This window comes from Hypanus sabinus, chromosome 23, assembly GCF_030144855.1.
Source record: "Hypanus sabinus isolate sHypSab1 chromosome 23, sHypSab1.hap1, whole genome shotgun sequence".
NCBI classification, from domain to species: domain Eukaryota; kingdom Metazoa; phylum Chordata; class Chondrichthyes; order Myliobatiformes; family Dasyatidae; genus Hypanus; species Hypanus sabinus.
This window is the reverse complement of record NC_082728.1, coordinates 26390604-26411850: the sequence shown is the minus strand read 5'-3', so window position 1 is coordinate 26411850 and position 21247 is coordinate 26390604. Positions and strand designations below refer to the sequence as shown.

Here is a 21247-nt window from a genome sequence, read left to right as displayed (position 1 = left end):
TTTGCAGATGATATGAAACTTGGGAGTCGAAGATAGCAAAAAAAGTTGGGCATTGCTGTAACAGATAGAATTTAATACATGCAAGTGAAAGATAATGAAGCAACAAACTATCTACTGCAGGAACTCAGCAGGTCAAGCAGCATCTGTGGGAGGAAAAGAATAGTCAACACTTCAGATCAAAATCCTGTATCAACAGATTGTTTGTTGTTGTAGAGGTCTAGAATTTGCAGTGTTTTGCATCTCCAAGATAATGTAGTTTGGAATATCAATTTTTGGTAGGACATAATTCATTTATTCAACCTATACAAAAAGACCTTAAGGTACATAAAATGAGTAAGGTAGTGAAGAAGGCATTTTGCATGTGTATCTTCACAAACTGAGGCATTGAGTTGGGATGCCGTGCTGCAGCTGTACAAAGTTTTGGTTAAACTGTACTTAGTATATTTAAATTTGGTCACCACGCTGTAGGAAGGATGTGGAAGCAATAAACAATGCAGAAGAAATCTCCAAGTTGTTGCAGGCTTTAGTTTATAAGGAGCGATTGGACAAGCTAGCTTTATTGTCATTAGGACACAAGAGGTTGAATCTTTTGGAATTAATGCAGAAAACTATCCCAGTTGGCACAGACAAGTGGGTCAAAAGGACCTCTTTACATGCTGTATGATTTTAGAATTCAGAATGTAGCACACTTCCATAAACAAAGATCACCATTTGCCTTAAGTAATTATATTTCAACAACTGAATTATTCATATGTTAATCTGCTCTTAGCAACTTCCACAAACAATATCAGAAAATAAAATATCTGTTCAGTTGCATTTTGAAGGTGCAAACAGTATCTCAAATATATTTTTACATACCTGGGAGGACTTGATCAAGATATACAGCAACGACCAAATATAGCAAACTGTCTAAGATTAGCATGATAAAAGGGATATACAAGGGGAATGGACTTGCTGACAGATTTGATAGTTGAGCACCATCGCCAAGAGCTTCAAGCAGAACAACCTGGCAAAAAAAAACAACAAAATATAATCCAGAGAAAAATAAATTTGCAACATTATTCATAGCTGGAGAACAAAAATATTTGCATCAGCATCAGTTTCTAATAAGTCATCAGGACAAATTATGTAACAACCAGTATTGCACTAATGCTACTGAATCATCAGCTATATAAGCAGGAAATATTTGATGCATTCTGCCCAATTAGCTTCATTTTACTAATGAATGTCAGAAATAAAATAGGCAATATCTAACTGCCAACAAGTTAAGAATTTATTTCTGGGATGGATCAGTCCTGAGAAGATGTTATATAGATACAGTATGTACTGTTGTGAAGAGTAAAAGGTGGTTACTGAAATATGCAAAATTCTCATGGGACTCAACTGTGTAGACCAGGAGTTGATGGTCCCTTGGGTGGGGTGTCCAGTACCAGGAGTCTAACTCTCAAATATAAGGGGACTGCCATACAAGTCAGAGACAGAAAGTGAGGTGGTGAATATTTGAAATTCCAAGAGGGCTGTAGGGGTTCTTTCACTGAATATAGATAGATAGATAGATAGATAGATAGATAGATAGATAGATAGATAGATAGAGAGAATTCAGTATGTATTCAGTTTTTGTTTTTATTTACAGTATTCACATTAAGAACTTAACAGTAGTTAATTCTGTGCAAAATGACAAGAGCTGAAAAAATGCTGCAGTGATGACATGCCTCCTTAAACCTGCTGCTGTCTTCATGACACAGATCCCAGTTACCAAGAACGTTCCAGCATTTTCACCCAGGAATAGCAATTTGATTGAAAGTAGAATGGTGCCTGTGTATGACATGGAAGAGGATTTGAAAGTGATGTTCACGAGCCACTACAGTCTTTTGCCTAAGTGATAAGAGCTTGCAGATTTAAGATGGGGTGTTGAATAAGACTTGGCAGCAGTGCATTTTTTTAGATGCCACATATTGTGAACAGTATGCACAAGAAAGGAGTTGATGTAACAGATGGTGGATGCTCTGAAAAAGAATTGTATTGATTTGCATTGGATTTTTGTCAAAGGTTATCCCAAAATGGTGATGACAAGGGACTTTGCAAAGGAAATATTAATAGATTTTGTAGTCACATTCTACCTTACTGGAGATGGTTGATACTGGTAACTGTGTGTTGTGAATTTTCCTTGTTTTACCTGCATAGACTAATTCACCACCTAAGAGTTGTGGAAAGAATGAAGTACCATCAAATCATTAGAAAGCGATGCTCAATTGAAAACGACACCCATCTATGGTCTCTGAGATCCTTACTCACTGCTCTCTAGCTATGGTTTCTGTGATCCTCCCTCATTAGAAAATGATCCCACTTTTGGCATTATGATGAAGAAAAGGTAATTACCGTTTCAGCTGAAGATGACTGGACCAAGGGCATTGTTCTGAGCAACCCAAGACAATGACCTGGTACTTAAGCGTTTTAGATTCACTTGGCTAAATGCTATCAAAGGCAGTAATTCTCAAGCCTCCAGATTCTAAGCATATTGTCCATGTTTGGATCAAGGCTGTAATGAAATCAGCATATGACTTTTCCAAGCTTAATCCAAATCAAGCATCAATGATTTGGTATCAGTGATTAGGTATCATAAAATATCACTCCAAGGCTCTTTGTTTATTTCTTATTTTGCTGAACATTGAGAATATACTGATGAAGTTTGAACTGGCTGCATCAGATTTTGTGCACATGACACAACCAGGTCAATTTTCCAGATTGATAGATAAATGCAGTCAGATAGTTGCTAATATAAACTCTGAACTTCTAACTCATCTTATACCTAAACTCTTTGGTTACAAATACCTCTGCTACAAGAGTGAGAATGAGGCATTTACTACTGTTTACACTATCATTGTATACTTCTGTCAGATTTCCCCCAGAGTTTGCAGCTCCAAGGAAAATAAAACAGACTGCTCAGTCTTTCCTAATAAAAGCACTCTGTCCCAGATAATATCCTGGTGAATCTCTTCTGCATTCTCTTGAGTAATCACATCCTTTCTATACTGGGTTGATTAAAACTGTATACAGTATTTCAGATACAGCCTCACTAATGTTTTATAAAGCTGCACCATAACTTCCTTGTTTTTACATTCTATGTCCACTTAATAAGGCTAGTGCCACTTCCCTGGATCTTACAGACTTCTATGCCTTGGGCCCTATATGATTAACTGATCACCCAAACGTATCACTTAACATCGATTTCCCTCTGCCAAATTGCCAGCTGATCAACATCATTCTGAAGCCCTAGACTATCATCTTCACCATCCACACCACTAAATTTTGCATTGACTACAAAGTACTGGGACTCTTGACTGGAGAAACACTTCTCTGCCTCATTAGAATTCAGTCATTTATTGACATCACATGACATGAATCAAATGAGTGTCAAACTGGTTGTGATGTCAGGAACCTCAGGTTCCAAGCATCAAAATATTTAGTACTTTGGGCTTACAAGTAAGATGTCAAATACTTAGTACTTTGGGCTAAAATGGCTACAGGCATCAGCTATGACTTTTTTACAGATATTCTGGTCTCATTTGTCATACAGAATTGGGATGTTTATGAAGTCACCTCCTCTTCCTACACTACCATTGTTGACTGTATGTGATATGAACACCAAGCTTTTTGTAATCTGCCGTTTGTAGGATCATTTAGTTATATCTAACAACAATAATGCTTCCACTTGCTGAGCATGCATGTAATACTGTGTTGCCACTTCAAAAGACTGACACCTTTGGAGCTGTTCCTTGACATAATCATGTTGCACCTCATTCAACTTCTGTGGTGTGTAAGAGATGAAGCACACAACTGAAATGCTGGTATAGCTGCAATATCATAATGCTGAGACCATTTTAACCAGTCGGCCTAATTTTTAATCTGACTTCTACTCAAGGCAAATGGAATAATGAAATGGCTAATGGGCAGAAGAAAGTAAAGAACAACAGATGCAGTATATCACATACACCCAATTAAATTATTTCCTAGATTCTGAATACCTGTGAAATCCCAATGCCCAAGGCACTGGGGGAAAAGAAACAAAGCAGCCATACAGCAGATACCGGAAAATCTCTAATCAGCACAGTAAGAAGGCTAAATAATCCAAAACCCATCAGCAATAATGATCCAACCAAGCCGGCAATCTTCTGATTCTTAAAAAGTGGAGTCAGCAGAAATGAAAAAGGAATCTGTAGAACGAAACATATACATTTCAAAATGAAGTATCTCATATGCAACTTTCTCTATATAACATTGACTTTTAGCAACTTGCAGCTGCGAATGAAGAAACCCAGGGATCAACATTAATGCTATTTAATCTAACAAACCTATCCCTTTCAATGTACTTGTTGATAAATGATTAAACCATGTGCACTCCTGGGCTTAGATGGATCATGTTTACATATTCAGAAAGAAACTAAGACGTAATAAAAGCACTATTATATAAACATACAAAAAATGTAGAGAACAGTCCCATGAAAATAGCCAACATCATTCTTAAACTTTATAACAGGAGGCCAGAGGCAAAATATATATTTAACATCAAAGATGGTAAAGATAATGAAATTTATGAAAGATGCAAACATCCAGAAACTGCAAAATGGACAACTAGGATATCAAAAGAGTTATCATTTGATTTACTTTATTGAGATATTAAGACAAAAACAGTAATGTACTAGATTTTCAAAAGACCACTGTTACGCGTGAAGTGTGGGACATACAACAGAATGGAAAACAAATTGGCCATAAAACAGAAAATAGGACAGTATTATTGAACGTAATTACTCAGACTGACGGAAAGTGGAATGTGGTGATTCACAACATTCAGTGCCGGTACGTGGAGGGTAAGGGCTCAAGAAAGAACAATTTCAAATTCTGTAGATGTCAATAAATTTCTTTTAAGCAGGAAAAGAAGGGGTAATTATATTACAATGAGTACATATGCTAGTAAACTTCATGTGTATAAATAGCAAATATATTTCAACATACGTATGGAGCAGTTTGTAGGAGGAAAGGACAAGTCACGCACCACTTAAAAATCAGCTGAAATTGAAGAGGGATTGATAAGATACAAAAGTCAAAGGATATGGAATGCAATGGACAGCATGGAGGAATTCCACTCCTATTAATGGAAATACCATCTCTACATCTGCTCTATCTAGACTTTTCACTATAAAGAAAGTTCAAATGAGATCCCCCTCATTTTTGTGAAGAGCTAAATGGATACTTCTGCTCCTGTTTCTCTACGTTGTAAGCATACCCAAATATCAAAAGCAGCAATGTGTTCGAGATATGTCCACCCTGAAGTTAAAATCATCTCTTTGACGAGACTTCAGTGAGACCTTCTTTCATTGATTCCCTCCCCCCTCCACCCAGTGATCCCTGCTGCTTTCTGACTCTCTGCCCATATGCTCACACAGACTTGCATTCCTTCCCCTCCCTCTACATTCTTAATCTGGCTTCTACCCTCATCCTTTCCACTCCTGACAAATGGTCTCGGCCCGAAACATCGACTATTTATTCCCCTCCACAGATGCTGCTAGAGTTTCTTCACCATTTTGTGTGTATAATGCAATGGCCCTAAGATTCTAAAAGTCCAGAGTTCTGATGCTCGTTCAACTGGTCCAGATGTGAGGTTAGATCACTCTGGGTGCCGAGCCGATCTGAAGAACTTGAGAGCAGCTTCCGGCTGGGCCTGGAGTGAGTCGCTGGGCAATGTGGTCTAGGCCCAGTATCAGTGCAAGGTACAATGCGCTATTTAGACAATTTAAATGCTGGCCCAGATTGGAAGCAAGATCTGATTTCACTTGCTCTCCACGATCTTCACTCCTCTCTCCAGGGCGTCAGAGCCTTTTGCTTTCCTGTTGTTTGGCCAATTTAAACACTGGCTCAAATAGACCGTGAAGACAGGCTGTCGATCGAGACAAGAGCTGATTTCACTCGTTATCTACGATGGTCATCTCCATGGCACTGTGGCTATGAAGACTGCCCCAGCTGTTGTGCTCTGTGCCTGCTAATATGATGAACTAATAAACTAGGCTTTGGGCTACTCCAGGCTGCTCTGGGGTTCGGTGGGTAAGGACTCAATTTTAGTTTAGAATGCTGTAATTTGCTTGATTTGTACTTTTTTTTTCTTTCTCTTGCACGTTGCGTGTTGGTCTTTTATTTTTTATTCATTTTTTCTTTTATTTGGGTTCTTTCAGGTTTCTTGCTTTGTGGCTACTTATGAGCAAGCAAGTCTTAAGATTGCATAATTTATACCTTCTTTGATAAAAAATAAATTGTGAATCTTATATCTTGAATACTGAACTTGCTACATGGAGCTGGTGAAGTGAACATAACAGACACAGGAGGAAGTTAACTAAGATGCAAGAAAGAAAGGAACAGAACGAGCACTGAAGGCTGACGTAAAGATGTTGAGCCTAAATAATCAGCAAAGATCTTTTTTGGGTTGAATGGCCTGCTTATGGATTACAAATTCTTCAACTTCATTGTCAATTCTCCACCTTATATTAATGAACATCTTATTGTTATTTATAACATGAGAAAGTCTACAAATAGTGTAAATCCAAAGCAACACAAACAAAATGCTGAAGGAACTCAGCAGTACAGGCAGCATCTATGGAAATGTATAGATAATCGACGTCTCAGGCCAAGATTTTTCTTCAGGATTGTTATTTAACTAGTTTGTGCTGTAAATGATAACTTAAAAATCTATTTATAATGTACAAAATATTCATAACAAGATTTTGGACTAATAAGAAAATAAACTAGACATTAAAGCAAAAGAACAAGGAAATGCAAGCTGATAGGAGAAGAGACGATAGGGTAATATATGGTTAATTGACTCATTAGGTCTGCTCTGCCATTCAAGTATGTCTGATTTTATTTTCCATCTCCATTCTTCTGTCTTCTCTCCATAACACTTAACCCATTTACCAATCAAGAACTTATCCATCTCTACTTTAAGAACACCCAATGATTTGGCCTCCACAGCCCTCTTTGACAACTAACTTCACAGATTCTTCATTTTAGTTTTAAAAGGAGAGATCCTTCAGTCTGAGGCCGTGCCCGCTGATCCTAGATTCTCTTACTAATGGAAATATCTGCTCAATATCCACTGTATCCAGCACTTTCTCTATTTGGTAGGTTTCACTCATCATTTTGAACTCTATTAAGTACAGAGCCACAGCTATCAAACACTCCTCATACATCAAGTCTTTCATTCTTGTGAACCTCCTCTACACCTCACCAGATACAGAGCCCAGAGATGCTCATAATATTCCAAATGTGGCCTGACCAATGTCATAAACCCTCTGCAATACATCCTTCTCTTTATATTCTCATCTTCTTGAAATAAATGCTAACGTTGCATTTGCCTTCCTTACTACTGAATCAATCTGGGAATCAAGAGAATCCCAAACTTCAAGTCCCTTTGCACTTCCAAGTTCTGAAATCGCTCCCATTTAGAAAATAGTCTACAGCTTTATTCTTCCTACAAAAATACAAAACTCAGTATTTCCCAATGCTGTATATCATCTGTCATTTCTTTGCCTACTCTCCTAACAAGTCCTTCTGCACAGTCTCTCCCTCCAAACTACTTTTCCTCCAACTATGTTTGTATTATATGTAAAATTGGACACAATGCCATCTGTTCTTGCATCTAGACGATTAACAAATGAAGTGAAAAGTTGTGATCCTAACACTGATCCTGCAGAACTCCAGTAGCCTTCCTGGAAATTACCCCTTTCTTCACACTTTTGCCCTTCTGCCAGTAAGCAAATGTGCAAACAAATGCGTTTCCAGACACCTTGACATACAAAACTTGGCAAGTGTTGTAGACAGCAAGGAGGGTTGTCTACAGTTATGGCATGACAAAGATCAGCTGGAAAGTTGAGCAGAGCAATAGCAAATAGAAGTGAATCTTGACAGATGTGGTTTGAATTGAATTGAATTGATTTCTTACATCCTTCACATACATGGAGTAAAATGTTACGTCTCCACCTGAACGTGCAATTTATACTAATTTGTAATAAATTTGGATTTCCCGTTGTACATATTATGTAGCACAGAAATACAAATATATCAGAATGAATTAATCAGCCTGATGGCTTGGTGGAAGAAGCTGGCCTGGAGCCTGTTGGTCCTGGCTCTTATGCTGCAGTACAATTTCCCGAATGGTAGCATCTGGAACAGTTTGCGGTTGGGGTGACTTGGGTCCCCAATGATCCTTTGGACCCTTTTAATGCACCTGTTTCTGTAAATGTCCTGAATAGCAGGAAGTTCTCATTTACAGTTGCGCTGGACTCTCCACACCACTCTCTGCAGAGTCCTGCGATTGAGGGAAGTGCAGCTCCCGTAACAGGCAATGATGCAGCCAGTCAGGATGCCCTCAATTGTGCCCCTGTAGAAAGTCCTTAGGATTTGGAAACTTATGCCAAATATCTTCAAACATCTGAGGTGAAAGAGGAGCTGTGGTGCTTTTTTCACCACATAGCTGGTATGTACAGACCACGTGAGATCCTTGGTGATGTGTATGTCGAGGAACTTAAAAGCTGTTCACCCTCTTAATCTCAGATCCATTGACGTCAATAGAGGTTAGCCTGTCTTCACTCTTCCTGTAGTCCACAACCAGTTCCTTTGTTTTCGTGGCGTTGAAGGAGAGATTGTTTTCTTAACACCACTGTGTCAGGGTGATGACTTCTCTGTACCCTGCCTTGTTATCTGAAATAAAGCCAATCAATGTGGAATCGTCAGGAAATTTAATTAGCAGATTGGAGCTGTGGGTAGCAACACAGTCATGGGCATACACAGAATAAAGGAAGAGATTCAGTACACAGACCTGAGGGGCACTTGTGTTGAGGGTCAGAGGGACTGAGGTGTTCACTCTTGCCACCTGCCAGTGAAGTTCAGGATCCAGCTGTACAAGTCAGGGTGAGGACTGAGGCCTCTGATATTCTTGTCAAGCCTGGAGGGAATTATGGTGTTGAATGCTGAACTGTAGACCAAGGACAGCATTCTCACATAAGCATCCTTCTTCTCCAGATGTGTAAGGACGGTGTGTAGAGCTGCGGCTATCGCATCATCTGTCGATCAATTTTGTCAGTAGGCAAATTGTAGGGGGTCCAGTGCTGGCAGTAGCATGCTGCATATGTAGTCCTTGCCCAGCCTCTCAAAGCATTTGCTTATTATTGAGGTAAGTGTGACAGGACACCAGTCGTTCAGACATGTTACGTTGGTCTTTTTCGGTACAGGAACAATGGCAGATGTTTTGAAGCAGGAGCTGCTATATTTCAGAAGGGCAAGCAAGGGTTATGCATACACAGTAAGTCATAGTGCTCTAGGATGTGTTCATGAACGGAGTGCAGAAAACCCTGAAAGTGGCAGCACAGGTGGAGACAGTCAGACAAAGGCATGTATAATTACTTTCATCAGTCATAGCACTGAATATGGGAGTTGAGATGTCATATTACAACATTGGTTGGGCCGCATTGGAGTATTGCGGACAGTTCTAGTTATCACACTGTAGAAAGGATGTAATTGTACTGGAAAGGGCAAGAGGAAATTCACCAATATATTGCTTGGATTAAGTACTTCAATTATAAGGGGAGTTCAATAGGCTGGGCTTGCTTTCCCCTGGAACAAAGGCTGAGGAGTGACTTGATAGAGATATACAAAATGATGGGTATAGATAGGGTAAATGGAAAACATCCTCACATCCCCCTCCCCAAAGAGGGTGTAATAAGACAAGAGGATATAGGTATAAGGTGAAAGGTGTACATGAGATCAGCAGGGATTTCTCCCCCACACAGAGTGGGATTGAAATGTTTAATGCACCGACAATGGAAGTGGTGATGCAGATGCTTCTTAAATGTTGTGAAGTACTTAGACAAGCTCTTGAGTCATTAGGCACAGTAGGCTATGGACCTAATGTGGGTACATGGGATTAGTATAAATAGGTGCTTCAGTTAGCATGGATGTGATGGGTCAAAGCGCCTGCAACTGTGCTGTACAACTCTATGATCAAGAGGAAAGCAGTAGATCACAGCAAATGGCTGCAGTAAATAACTCAGCAGCTGTTAAGCAAAACCACAAGACGTTGAAAAATTATGATGAGACGCATGAAACTAATGCAAAGGAAGTCAGATTGCCAAAGATAAGCAATGGTGGTATAGGATTTTACATAATTGGTTTTAGGACACAGAATTCTAAATCATTATTCAAGTAGGATACTGGAAATAAAAGAAAATTAAAGGTCAATTTCTGAAAGAAGAAAAAAGATCAAGGTTACCAGAGAAAAAAGATGAAGGATACATACAGGTTGGCTCCTATAAAAAGCTGGTACAGATATTTCCTAATAATGACAAGAGTGAGGTAATACATTTTGGAGGGCAAACAAGAGTTGGACATACACTTCTCTCCTCCCAGTTCGATGTAGTCCTGTTTTGGTCGTAATTCACAAAGAAGGGCAACAGTCTTTTAGCTAGCTAGGAAGTCCAAATAGAATGAACGTTTGTCAAGAACAATGTTGGCACACTTTCAAAATTAAGAAAATGATATCCAATTTTAAAGGCTTCTTGATACATCCATTAAAAGTAACATCCAAAGCAAATTAAGAGGCAAGTCTTCTACCAATGAAGAAATTAAACTAACGATAAACATCTCTGGCATCCCATCATTGTGACATGATCAATCACACAAAAGTTAAAATCTGTTCTAATGCTTGCCTATAATAATTTCTTGTGCAGTTTCCTGCACTAACAAATCTTAAAAATTAGTAATTATCAATTTTATGTTAATCTGATCCAAGGAGTGGCAGAATATATATAGAATTTTGACATTTTTAACATTACTTTAGCAAGTTGTTTGAAAATTAAGACTGTGCCTTTATATATCTCAAAGCTAAAGGACTAAGTGTCATTACTGATCAATATACTGTGTACTTAGAGTATGACTTACAATAGAAATTCCAAAAAGGAACAACAAAGGAAAAATGACCAATATACTGCTTCTTGGAAACAGAGATGTCTGAGTAGCAATGACTGCCATCACAAAAGATAGGATGAAGATTAAAATCATATACAAGAAGCCCCAGGATAACCTGCCAAAACAGAAGGATAGTTAATCAGTAAATGAGAAATGGCTCTAATCTCTGAGCATTCATTTCAAAAGGCATTGCATATTTTATGAATTCAGAATATTTTTTGCAAAACTCAACATAGGAGGCTTGCTTTTGACAAAATTCCTGAGCTTCATTTTCAAAGTTTTACCACAAATGTCATTGTGCATGCCTCTGTATTTTTACTTCTGCTACGAACTAAACTAGACTCACTTATATAAATCAAGAGTCCAGTGAAGGTTACTTAGCTCTGGTTTGGTAAGAGTTGGTACAGACATGCCTTTATGGATGATCGCTCAACACCTTTGAATCTACAAAAGTATTATTATTCCAATAACATCACTGCTGTACATAACAAAATTCTAGTCTCCATTTAGTTTTCATGGTATTAACAGAAAAGTGAACTGACAAGTAAGAACTTGATTGTTTCAAACAAAATCAGAATTTTGTGATTCTTTCTTCCCTCAAAATTTGCAAGTATTAGTCATTAAGAGACACAAAACAAATAAAGAAATCTGGAGCAAACATTTAACAGCTGGAACTCAGCAGTTTAGTGGTAAGAGCAGAATCTGTGGAGGCACTGATCATTGTAGCACAAATGCAAATTTAAATACAAGTGAAGACAAATATCTGGAAAAACAGAAGTTGTAAAGATGTAGTTCCCCACTTTGAGAGCTTGTTGCATTGTAATCAGATTTCTATATTTGAATATCAAGTACTAACTTACTGTGGATGATTTAGTCTTTGTTTTAATACAACCGTATTTGTGACTTTGTAAGTGTTAATTCCAGCAAACCTCAGTAGTACTGGCCATTAATGTAATTTTTCTGATATAAAAGTGGGAAAAAATTGATTTCAATAACAAACACTGGCTTCTTGTTCAATAAGAACGGATTCCAGTTAATTAGGAGACAGTGGGGCAAGTACATTTTGGCCCAATTAAATGACTGCCCCAATTAGCCAAAGTTTCATGGAAATAGTTAAAAAGGTATTTAAAAAGACAAACTGAAAAGCAAATTATGTATTTAAATGAAATACAGAACAGATTAGAACAGTACCAACAGTATGACAGTACTATAAAACGTTATTAGTTCCTAATAGTTATTGATGGAGGAATTCATCCAGTATACACAATGAACAAAATCAATGCAGACACTTAGCACATCTTTCCCTCTCTACCCCTCTGCGCTTTCTGCAGGGATCGTTCCGCAACTCCCTGGTCCACATGCCCTCCCCACGGATCTCCCACCTGGCACTTATCCCTGCAAGCGTAAGTGCTACACCTGCCCCTACATCTCTCTCTTACCACCATTCAGGAGCCCAAACAGTCCTTCCAGGTGAAGCAACACTTCACTTTTGAGTCTGTTGGGGTCATCTATTGCATCTGGTGCTCCCGGTGCGGCCTCCTCTACATCCGTGAGACCCGACGCAGATTGGGGGACTGCTTTATTGACCACCTCCGTTCCGTCCACCACAACAGACAGGATCTCACGGTTGCCACCCACTTCAACTCTGCTTCACATTCCCATTCGGATATGTCCATTAATGGCCCTCTCTACTGCCATGATGAGGCCAAACTCAGGTTGGAGGAGCAACACCTCATATACTGTCTGGGTAGTCTCCAGCCGCTTGGCATGAACATTGAATTCTCCAACTTCCAGTAATTCCCTCCCCCTTCCTTCCGGCATCCCAGTTTCACTCTGCCTCCTCCTCCAGCTGCCTATCACCTCCCTGCTTCCCCTCCCCATCCCTTGATCTTTCCCCTTACTGGTTTTTCACCTGTCACCTACCAGCCTTCTCCTTCCCACCCTTCCCCCACCTTCTTTATAGGGCCCCTGCTCCCTCCCTCTTCAGTCCTGACGAACGGTCTCCACCCAAAATGTTGACTGTTCATTTCCACGGATGCTGCCTGACCTGCTGAGTTCCTCCAGCGTGTTGTGCATAGTGCAGATGGCAGACTGCCTTCATAAAATGCTACCAATGACTGCATCCTCCAGATCTTTATTTTCATTGTAGCATTCAAGATGGTTGTCAATACTTTCAAATTCCTTATAGCTCATAATTGAATTGAAATTATTTTGTTTCACTCCCGCCCGTTTCTAGTATCTCCAAGCCTGAATGCTTGAAACTGCAGTAAGTAAAACAGTTCAAAACTGTCTTACTGCTCATTTCTTCCAACCACCAATGACAAAAATCATATCTTGAACACAATCATATGCAACAGACACTATTGAAAAATTGTTCACTCTAAGCATAGTGTAGCATCTAATAGCTACACGAGTGCATGCAACTGACACTAGTTAGAACCAGTTAGGCCACAGTCTCTAAATAAGTGGCATTGTGTCTCAGATAAGCAAAGGGAATCTTCAAAATTTTCTTGATTAGTTTTTGTTCTTTTAGAGTTGTTCCAAATAAACAGGATCAACCTGATTAACCAATAATCCAATTAAACAAAATCCATTGTATTTCAAAATTCTAACTATTGCTTTCAAATCTGTCCATTGCCTCAAAATCCTTCTTCTCCCATCTCTTCCAGCTCCAGAAGAGATGCCTGCAAAATAATTTCTGGCCTACCCATGATGCTAAGCTTTAAAATCGCTCCACTTTCAGCTATGTTATCAGCTGCCAATTCCCTACAACTTCCTCCACGAGTCTCTCGACTTCGCAGAACTCAAATACACATTATAGCACATTTCTCTGACAAAAGCTTTGGATTACTGGATGTTATTCCAATTGATACTCTAACAAACTGCTATGTAATATATATATTTTTAAAGTGAATGAAAAGTGTATTAACGAGTAATAATGTGAGCTTATAGAGGACACGGTAACCAGGGCCACGTGTATTAGGAGGGAAATAGAAACTGACAACTGATGAGCCAGATACCAAGCCATCAGTTCTTTTAAACAGCGGATTATCAAAGTTTGTACTTGATTCAGCATTGAATTTGCATACATAATTTGAATTTTCTAAAATAGACAATCCTTCAGCCCAAAGAGGATGCAATACACAGATAGTTGCCTTAGTTCATATGATTTATTTTCAAATTGTGATGTCATCAACCTGACATGCAAAATTAAACAAACTCATATATACATACACAAATACAGACGTACACACACAATTGAAACAAAGACAATGAACTAGGTGTCCAGAGATGGTCAACTTAACATTTTCTTAACTAGCTCACAAAATAGTTCAACATTTTAGCTCACCAGAAAGCAGAGTCATATAGTCCCATCACCTTCATAACTTCTTTCACTTCCTTTTTCTCTGTTACAAGATTAATCAGTAGAAAGTTGACAAATGGGACAAAAGCAATAACAAAGTAGAGAGAAGTGACAAGATGGGAAAAGATGTCTGCACCAACATGACTTGGTAATCCCATCATCTGTATTTGCAGAGGCATAATATCCTTCCAAATGGAATAGTTGGTTTGTGTCTGAAAGTAGAATTTTTTAGGATAATTTGCTTGAATAGTACAATACTCAAAGTAAGTTTCTTATCGAAGCACATACATATCTCTATATACAACAGTGAGATTCATTTTCTTGTGGGCATACTCAATAAATCCAATAACCATAATAGAATCAATGAAAGACTGCATGAACAGGATGGTCTTCCCTTGATATAAACTGGAAGCAGCACAAACACTAGGCATAATTATCTACAAAAGAATTAAATTTATCAAAACCAATTCTTTACATTTTACATACATTCAACCATTTTACATACATCTATAACTTACTGGGTTAAAATAATGCTAAAATAAATACTTTAACCATATTTTTAAATGGAAGCTAGAACTCCTTGGTTAATCCACATAACAGTCAGAACTTGATTACTCTAGTCACACAATATTAAACAATGCTGAATAACCCTATTTATTTATTTAGCTTTAGAGAGAGTGCAGAGGAGATTTACTAGGATGCTGTCTGGATTAGAGAACATGTCTTAAGAGGCAAGGCTGAGTGAACTAGGGCATCTCTCTTTGAAACAGAAGATGAGTGCTGATTTAATTTATGTGTATAAGATGGGGCATGGATAGAATGGATATCCAACGACCAATCCCAGCACAGAACAAATACAAGAGGGCATTATTTTAAGATGATTGGAGGAAAATATGAGGGGGGGTGAGGTCAAAAGTAGTTTTATTTTTATTACACAGAGTGGTGGGTGTGTGGAAAGTGCTTTGACAGTTTATGGTAGAGGGAGATGCACTAGAGATATTTAAGAGACTCTTAAATTGACGCGTGGGTGAAAGACAAATGGGGGGCTATGTGGAAGGAAAGCATTAGATTGATATTGGAGCAAGTTTAAAAAGTCAACACAACATAGTCGGCCGAATGGCCTGTATTGTGCTGTTTTATGTTCTATGTTAACTTCTCCTGAAAGACCAGGAATTTATTTATTTGAGCAATACACTATTTTTATTTCACTTCTTTTGCTAATTTAGTGGAAGCTAAATGATGATGTTGCCTTCACTGTTCGAGCTGTGCTATATTTTAAAAATCTTTATTAAAATTATTCATTACACACCAGCTTCAAATTAATTTAAATACATTACATTACAAGACCATAAAGTGTAGGAGCAGAATTAAGCCACTCAACCCGTCGAGTCTGCTCCGCCATTTCATCACGGCTGATTCCAGAACCCACTCAACCCCATACACCAACCTTCTCACCATATCACTTGATGCCCTGACCAATCACGAAAGAATCAACTTCTGCCTTGAATATACGCACGGACCTAGCCTCTACTACAGTCTATGGCAGAGGATTCCAGAGATTTACAACTCTCTGGCTAAAAAAAAATAAATTCCTCCTTACCTCTGATCTAAAGATGCACTCCTTACTTTTGAGGCCATACCCTCTAGGTCTGGATTCCTCCACATCCACCCTTCAGTAGGTTTCAATGAGACCCCTTCCCCCCCCCCCGCGTTCTTCTAAATCATAGTGAGTACAGGCCCAAAGCTGCCAAACGCTCCTCATATATTAATTCTTCATTCCCGGAATCATCCTCGTGAAACTCCTCTGGACTCTCTCCAATGACAACACATTTTTTTTGGGAGTCTAAAACTGTTGACATTACTCCAGTAGAGCGGTGTCTTATAAAGGTTCAGCATTATTTCCTTGCTTTTATATTCTATTCCCCTTGAAATAAATGCCCACATTGCATTTGCCTTCTTTACAGACTCAATCTGTAACTTAACCTTCTGGGATTCTTGCACGAGGACTCCCTCTGCACCTCTGATGTTTGAACCTTTTCCCCAGTTAGATAGTCCACACTATTGTCCCTACTATTGTCCCTTTACCAAAATGCATTGTCAGACATTTCCTAACACTGTATTTCATCTTTCACTTTTTTGCCCTTTCTTCTAATTTGTCTAAGTCCTACTGCATTTGTATTGCTTCCTCAACGCTAGCTATCTCTCCACCTACCTTCGTATCATCCGCAAACTTTGCCACAAGGCCATCAATTCCATTATCCAAATAACTGACAAACAAAGTGAAAAGTAGCAGTCCTAATACTGACCCCTGAGGAACACTAGTCACTGGCAGCCAACCAGAAAAGGCCCCTTTTATTCCCACTCACTGACTCTTGCCTGGCAGCCATTCCTCTATCTATGCCAGTATCTTAACTGTAACACCATAGGATTTTATCTTGTTAAGCAGCCTCATGTGTGGCACCTTATCAAATGACTTCTGAAAATCCAAGTAAGTTACATCCACTGCCTGTCCTTTGTCCACCCTGCTTGTTACGTCCTTGAAGAAAAGAGTTCCCTTTACAGAAACCATGCTGACTTTGACTTATCATCAGTCTGCAAGTACCCCGAAACTTCATCCTTAGAAGTAGACTCCAACACTGAGGTTCGGCTAACTAGCCTTTCATCTCCTTTCTTTTGCTTTCCTCCCTTCTTGGAGGGTGGTGTAACATTTACAATCTTTCAGTCCTCCGCGACCATGGCAGAAATAAGTGATTCTTGGAAGATCATGACCAATGCATCTGTTATCTCTTCTGCAACCTCTCTCAAGACTCTGGGATATAGTTAATCTGGCCCAGGTGACTTACCCACCTTAAGACCTTTCGAATTTGCCTAGCACTTTTTCCCTTGTGTAGCAATGGCGTGCCTTCCTGCTCCCTGACACTCACAGACCTCTGGCATTCTGCTGGTGTCTTCCACAGAGAAGACAGATGCAAAAGTTCATCTGCCATTTCTTTGTCCACCATTACTACCTCACCAGCTTCATTTTCCAGTGGTCCAATATCAACTTTCACCTCCCTTTTACTCTTCATATAACTGAAAAATCTTTTGGTATCCTACTTTATATTATTGGCTATTCTGCCCTCATTTTGCATCTTTTCCCTTCTTGTAGCTTTTTTAGATGCCTTTTGTTGAATTTTAAAAGCTTCCCAATCATCCAACTTCCCACTCACTTTTGCTACCCTTATATGCCCTTCCCTTGACTTTTATGCAGTCCATTAACTTCCCTTGTCAACCATGGTGCCATTTAACAACTTCTTCTGTGCAACATATCTATCCTGCGTCTTGTGAATTATTCCCAGAAACTTCAGTCATCTCTGTTCTGCTATCATCCCCGCCACTACCCTCCTCCAATCCACTTGGGCAAGTTCCTTTCTCATGCCTCTGTAATTCCCTTTATTCCATTACAATACTGATACACACGACTCATGCTTATCCCACTTAAATTGCAGTATGAATTCAATCATGTTATGATCATTGCCTCCTAAGGGTTCCTTTACATTAAGTTCCCTAATAAGATCTGGGTTATTACATAGCACCCAATCTAAGATAGCTTTTCCAAGTTGGTTCAAGCACAAGCTGGTTTTAAAAGCCATCTTGCAAGCATTCAACAAATTCCTTCTCTTGCAATCCAACACCAACCTGATTTTCCCAATTCCCTTACACATTGAAGTCTCCCATTACAATTGTGTCATTACCCTTATTGCATGCCTTTCCCAGCTCAACCCATATCTTGGCTACTACTTGGAGGCCTATATACGATACCCAAAGTAGCTTCTCTGCCTTTGCAATTTCTTAACTCAATGCAAAGATTCAACACTCTCTGACCCTATGTCACCTCTTTCTAAAGATGTAATTCCATCTCTTACCAACAGAGCCACACCATTGCCTATGCCTTCCTGCTTGTCCTTTTGATACAAAGTATATCCTTTGATGTTAAGCTCCCAACTATGGCCTTCTTTCAGCCATGACTCAATGATGCCCACAGTGTCATACCAACCAATCTCTAATTGCGCCACAAGTTCATCCACCTTATTCCGAATGCTATGAACGTTTACATACAGCACCTTCAGTCCTGCATTCTTTGCCCTTTTGAATTTTTCCTCTGTGGTACAATTTAAACTTTGCTCTGTCTGCATTTGTACCCAACCATTGGTTTGTCCTTCCTTGCATTCATGTTACACCCATCATCTACTTGTAAACCTGCTGGCTCATTCTCAGCTCTATCATTCCAGTTCCCATCTCCCTGCCATATTACTTGAAACCACTCCCAACGGTGCTATTAAATCTGCCGCAAGAATATTGGTCCCCCTTGGATTCAAGTGCAACCAGTCCCTTTTGTATAGGTCCCACCTGCATCAGGAAAGGTACCAATTATCCAGAAATGTGAATGCTTGCCCCCGTTCCAATTCTTCAGCCACGCATTTACCTGCCACCTCATTCTATTCCTATCCTCACTATTGCGCGGCACAGGCAGTAACCCTGAGATTATTACCTTTGAGGTCCCACTTCTCAGCTTCCTTCCAAACTCCCTGTATTCATTTTTTCAGGACCTCCACCCTTTTTGTTTCCAATATGTACCATTACTTCTGGCTACTCGCTCTCCCTTTTCAGGATATGGTGGACACGTTCAGAAACATTGCAAACCCTGGCACCCAGAAGCAACACTACCATCTGTGTTTCCTTTTCATGCCCACAGAACCACCTATCAGTCCTCTGACAACAAAGCCCCCTGTTACTACTGCCACCCTCTGCAGTTTCCTACCCTTCTGAGCCACAGGGCCAGAGACATGGCTGCTGTTGCTTCTCCCAGTAGGTCGCCCCCCACCCCCTTTTGAGGACTTCCACAGGGGTGCTCTCCACTATCTGACGTTCTCTCTTCCTTCTCCTGACAGTCACCCATCCTGTAGCCTTGGGTTGAATACCTCCCTCTAGCACCTGTCAATCACCTCTTCACTTTCCCTAACAAACTGAAGGTCACCACTAGAACATTATACAATTATGAGGTGTCATTTCCAATGATGTTATTTCTAAGGTTTTTTTTAGAAGAAAGTGAAAAATGGTCACAAAAATCTATTGGGATATATACTTATTCTAAACTTCAAACGCACCAATTCTATGACAAACAAGTGAAACAATAATAAAAAGGCAACCATTATTTGATAATGGCAATAACAATTATGACTACACTTTGATTCCTTAGGAAACCAATTGGTTTGGCCCCTTTTGTATGGGCAGATTAGTCAAAATGTTTGATCTAAGCAATGCCTTCCTTCCCCGTTATGACATAATTAGTTGACTGTGACAACAGATGCCCTCATCCTCTGTGATCCTTCTGCAACCTTTGACCTGGTAAAGCTGCCAAACTTTCTTTAATTCATCCTTCCTTCCTTTGTCCAACTGGTTTTCACTAACCTATCATAATATTACACACACACACACTCACACTCAGAATCACTTGCCAAGGGCCCTCTTCCTTGATCCATATCACAACACTTGGATCCAAGAATTTATCTTTTGCCTTCCCCTTTTTCTCACAAGTTCATGAATTTTCAACAACTAATTCCAATTCCAACACGTACTAGATATACATAATCCAAATTCACAGCATCATATCTCACATGCAAACAACTCTACCTCATTCCCAACCTCTCAACTCTTCCATGAACTTTAAATTATTATCCTTCCTACCAAACATTCAATGCCAAGTGGAAGATATTTCCTCCAAATGCAGAGCAAAGCTTTTGATCCTTACCAAAAATCATGTTATCCAGACACTACTTTAATCCCTTTTTTGCCTGAACCAAGCTATGCACCACTTTGGTGACATGTTTGACTCCAAGCTAAGCTCCAACCCATATAGCTACACAAAGATCATAATTTCAACCTTATTTGGTACAGGGATGCTCATCCTTTACCCTGTAGTCAAAAACATCATTCATTGGAATGAGTTTTCAGCTGAGTAGTCCATTGTGGTCTGAGACATCTTTGAAGTAATATGGACAACAGAAATTATTACATGCAGCCAAACAAGGAAATATTTTCTTTTCTGTTGCTTAAAAAAATACAGCACTGAGGAAAAAAAACATACTTATTCAGAAAAGGATACAATTACTTTCTTCAACTCTGCCAGATAGAGTTTTCATGCTACATGTGACCTGGCTAAAAAATTTAACTTGAATTGACCATTTTAGACTAACCTTAATAATGGCGACATCAACATATTTTTGAATCGTTGCAAATCCTGACAATAGGTACATGGCTCCAGGACAATCTATCAGTTGACTCCAGGAATCAGTAGTCAAACGACAACTTGCTAGGATAAATATATTTGAAGATCATGAATACCCAAGAAAAAGAAGAGTATTTTCATACAATCAAAATCTTCAAGCATTTATTTTATTATACATTATAGGTTTTAGAAAATAGTTTTGATATGTAGAAACTACAACTAATCACAGGAGGTAAGTATCAACTCATGACTATAAGGAATTCAAGTACAAAGAATTAAATATTAACGTACAGCTTACAGACCATGGGAAAAAAGTGGAAATTAAAATGCATAAATGGAATTGATGGTGATTACAATTTCCATGGAAATCACAAAAACATTTAATTATAGCTTTAAAATAAAAAAAACTGGAGAAATTATGGATAAAATCCAAGGAGCATAACATAAGTGCTTATTTAAGCAGCAGCTATTGTTACAAACCTGTAACTGGGTCACTTACCAGCAAAGAGAGAGAGGTCCGTTGAAGTCTGATGGTACTATTTTTAACAGTATTTATTGATAAAAATACACAAAAATAAGATCAATTCAAACATACAGATAATATA

At 39.0% G+C, this 21247-nt stretch overlaps 1 protein-coding gene across 1 annotated transcript in view; it reads right to left on the bottom strand.

Moving 5' to 3' along the window:
* Window positions 1–21247, bottom strand: part of abca5 (ATP-binding cassette, sub-family A (ABC1), member 5) — a 111018-nt gene that overhangs the window by 75235 nt on the left and 14536 nt on the right. The window contains exons 4-8 of the mRNA XM_059948569.1: window positions 20611–20726; window positions 14360–14586; window positions 10984–11125; window positions 4026–4214; window positions 859–1006 (exon numbers count right to left, since the gene is read on the bottom strand). Of these exons, the coding sequence (XP_059804552.1) occupies window positions 859–1006; window positions 4026–4214; window positions 10984–11125; window positions 14360–14586; window positions 20611–20726 (822 nt within the window). The remainder of the gene's footprint in view (window positions 1–858; window positions 1007–4025; window positions 4215–10983; window positions 11126–14359; window positions 14587–20610; window positions 20727–21247) is intronic.